Here is a 2500-nt window from a genome sequence, read left to right on the forward strand (position 1 = left end):
CTCTATCGGTCTACCTGACAAAAGCAAGATAAAGTATTCCCAAAGTATTACGCTCACATTTCAAAATGTACTTTGGCGCGAAAATGTATCCCTGATCAACACTTGTAGCATGTGTATGTATGTATGTACGTATGTGTGCATATATATATATATATATATATATATATATATATATATATATATATATATATATATATATATATATATATATATATATATATATATATACCTTTGCTTTATGCAGAACCTGCGTATATTTTTTGAAGCCCCTTAGATACGTATAACTTCAAACATATTTCGGTTTTTACATTTCTGAAAGGCACATTTGGATATTTTCTTGGTTCTTATCTTGTCAAAGTCACTTTTTGGATGGTCGATATTGCAATCATTAGACATTCACATGTGAAAGTTGTAAAACTAAAGATTATAACTATTATGTTGATCTTACTTATCCATTTATGTATGTATGTACGTATGCATGTATGTATGCATGTCTGTTATATATGTACTTTATATCTACAATATAAAGCTGTTGTAAAACTTTGTGCTACACCACTCTAAAAAAAACTTTCAGTGCAAAATAATTAAAGAAACAAAAATCGCAAGAAAATTAAATTATGCAAACTGTATCAATAATAGGATCTAATAGAGACTAAACCCCATAATAAGAGCCTCAGGGACAATCCAGCGCTGGACACCACGGCGAGTCTATTTTCTGATTACGGAAAGAAAACTAGCGTCAGCGTTCGGTCAAAAACAAATCAACGTTTAATATCTTTAACTTAGGAACAGAAACAATATCGTTTCTTTGATTTTTACCTGCAATTAAACGATGACAATTCGCAGGTATATAATGTAAACCTGGGGATGAGTCAGTGATGCTCTTAACTTTAATGGACAACTGTGAAGTTATCGTAATTTGAGAATAAGAAAATATGAATATAACATAATCTTATTTTCAATAGCAGAAAAGTTAAAAAACACAAACACAGATACATGCACACGCAAATATGTATGAGCGTGTGTATGTGTACACGTGTGTGTATGTGTGTGTGTGTGTGTGTGTGTGTATGTATATATATATATATATATATATATATATATATATATATATACATATATATATATATATATATATACATATATACATATATATATATATATATATATATGTGTGTGTGTGTGTGTGTGTGTGTGTGTGTGTGTGTGGAAATATATATATATAACTATATCCTCATCTTTATATCCATAGATATGGATATGTTTACATATGTACGTATTTGTACACACACATACAACACACACACACAAACATACACGTATACACATACATATGCATATGTATATGTGTGTGTATATACACACAAATGTAAAGTAATATATATGTATATGTATATGTATATATATATATATATATATATTACTTTACATTTTTATGGGTGTATGCATATAATTTTATATATATATATATATACATATATATATATATATATATATATATATATATATATATATATATATATATATAGATAGATAGATAAATAGATAGATAGATAGATAGATAGATAGATAGATAGATAGATAGATAGATAGATAGATAGATAGATAGATAGATAGATAGATAGATAGTTTATTGTATGTTTGTAAAATCATATGTATTCGTCAATATTTCTTTCATATTGAAAAGCTATTGAAATCTTACCATAGTGTGTGTGTGGTGTGTGTGTGTGTGTGTGTGTGTGTGTGTGTGTGTGTGTGTGTGTGTGTGTGTGTGTGTGTGTGTGTGTGTGTGCGTGTGTGTTAAATAAAGAGACAAAGTGAGAGACAAAGAGAAGAGAGTGTTGAATTCTGTATAAGTATATAATAAAATGATACAAAAGATTATATAGACCATAGCATGTAAACATGCATCTATAGAAACGCATATGTTTGTAATGTATATCATTATCGCTGTATGTTTATCCAACAGGTAAATATATTGTTTGATCTGAGTCAAAGTATAATTTTGTAACTTTCTATAAAGTAAAAAGTACGATTTTATAAGATGTGTCCATATAGACGTATGTGCCCACAAGTGTGTGTGTGAGTGTGAGTGTGTTTTGATTAATTATATAACTGTCCACTTGGATGGTGAATGTTATAAAAAATAAATGACACTTTACTGAAAGAAACATAAAAGTGATTAGGAAAAAGAAGCTATCGAATTTCAAGGATAAATCAGTAAATGGAAACTCGGGAGTAGTTTAGATATAGTAATTCATCCATGTTATAATGATACAGCCATCGAAATAAGACAGGTGAAACGATAAAGATATAGTAATCACTTACGTTGTCCGTTTGACCGCCTGATAATATTCTCCAAAAAGGTATTCTGCGGGGCGACGAGTCCACGTCTTGCTCCTGGCATTGTATCCAACAAAAATATTCTCTGATTTTAGCGGCTTGTCAGTGGAGAAAAAAGAGCTGACCGCCGACTGGCAGTTCTAATGTTTCTAGTTAG

At 29.6% G+C, this 2500-nt stretch overlaps 1 protein-coding gene across 4 annotated transcripts in view; it reads right to left on the reverse strand.

Annotated features, from left to right (window-relative positions):
* The window catches only part of LOC106884153 (voltage-gated delayed rectifier potassium channel KCNH1), a 435108-nt gene that overhangs the window by 432349 nt on the left and 259 nt on the right, over window positions 1-2500 (reverse strand). For all 4 annotated transcript variants that reach the window (XM_014935388.3, XM_014935387.3, XM_052973780.2 and 1 more), the window contains exon 1: window positions 2329-2500. This exon is cut by the window's right edge and continues 259 nt beyond it. In XM_014935388.3, the coding sequence (XP_014790874.1) occupies window positions 2329-2407 (79 nt within the window). In that variant the 5' untranslated portion in view covers window positions 2408-2500. The remainder of the gene's footprint in view (window positions 1-2328) is intronic.

Source organism: Octopus bimaculoides, chromosome Z, assembly GCF_046866305.1.
Source record: "Octopus bimaculoides isolate indiv1 chromosome Z, ASM4686630v1, whole genome shotgun sequence".
Lineage (NCBI taxonomy): Eukaryota > Metazoa > Mollusca > Cephalopoda > Octopoda > Octopodidae > Octopus > Octopus bimaculoides.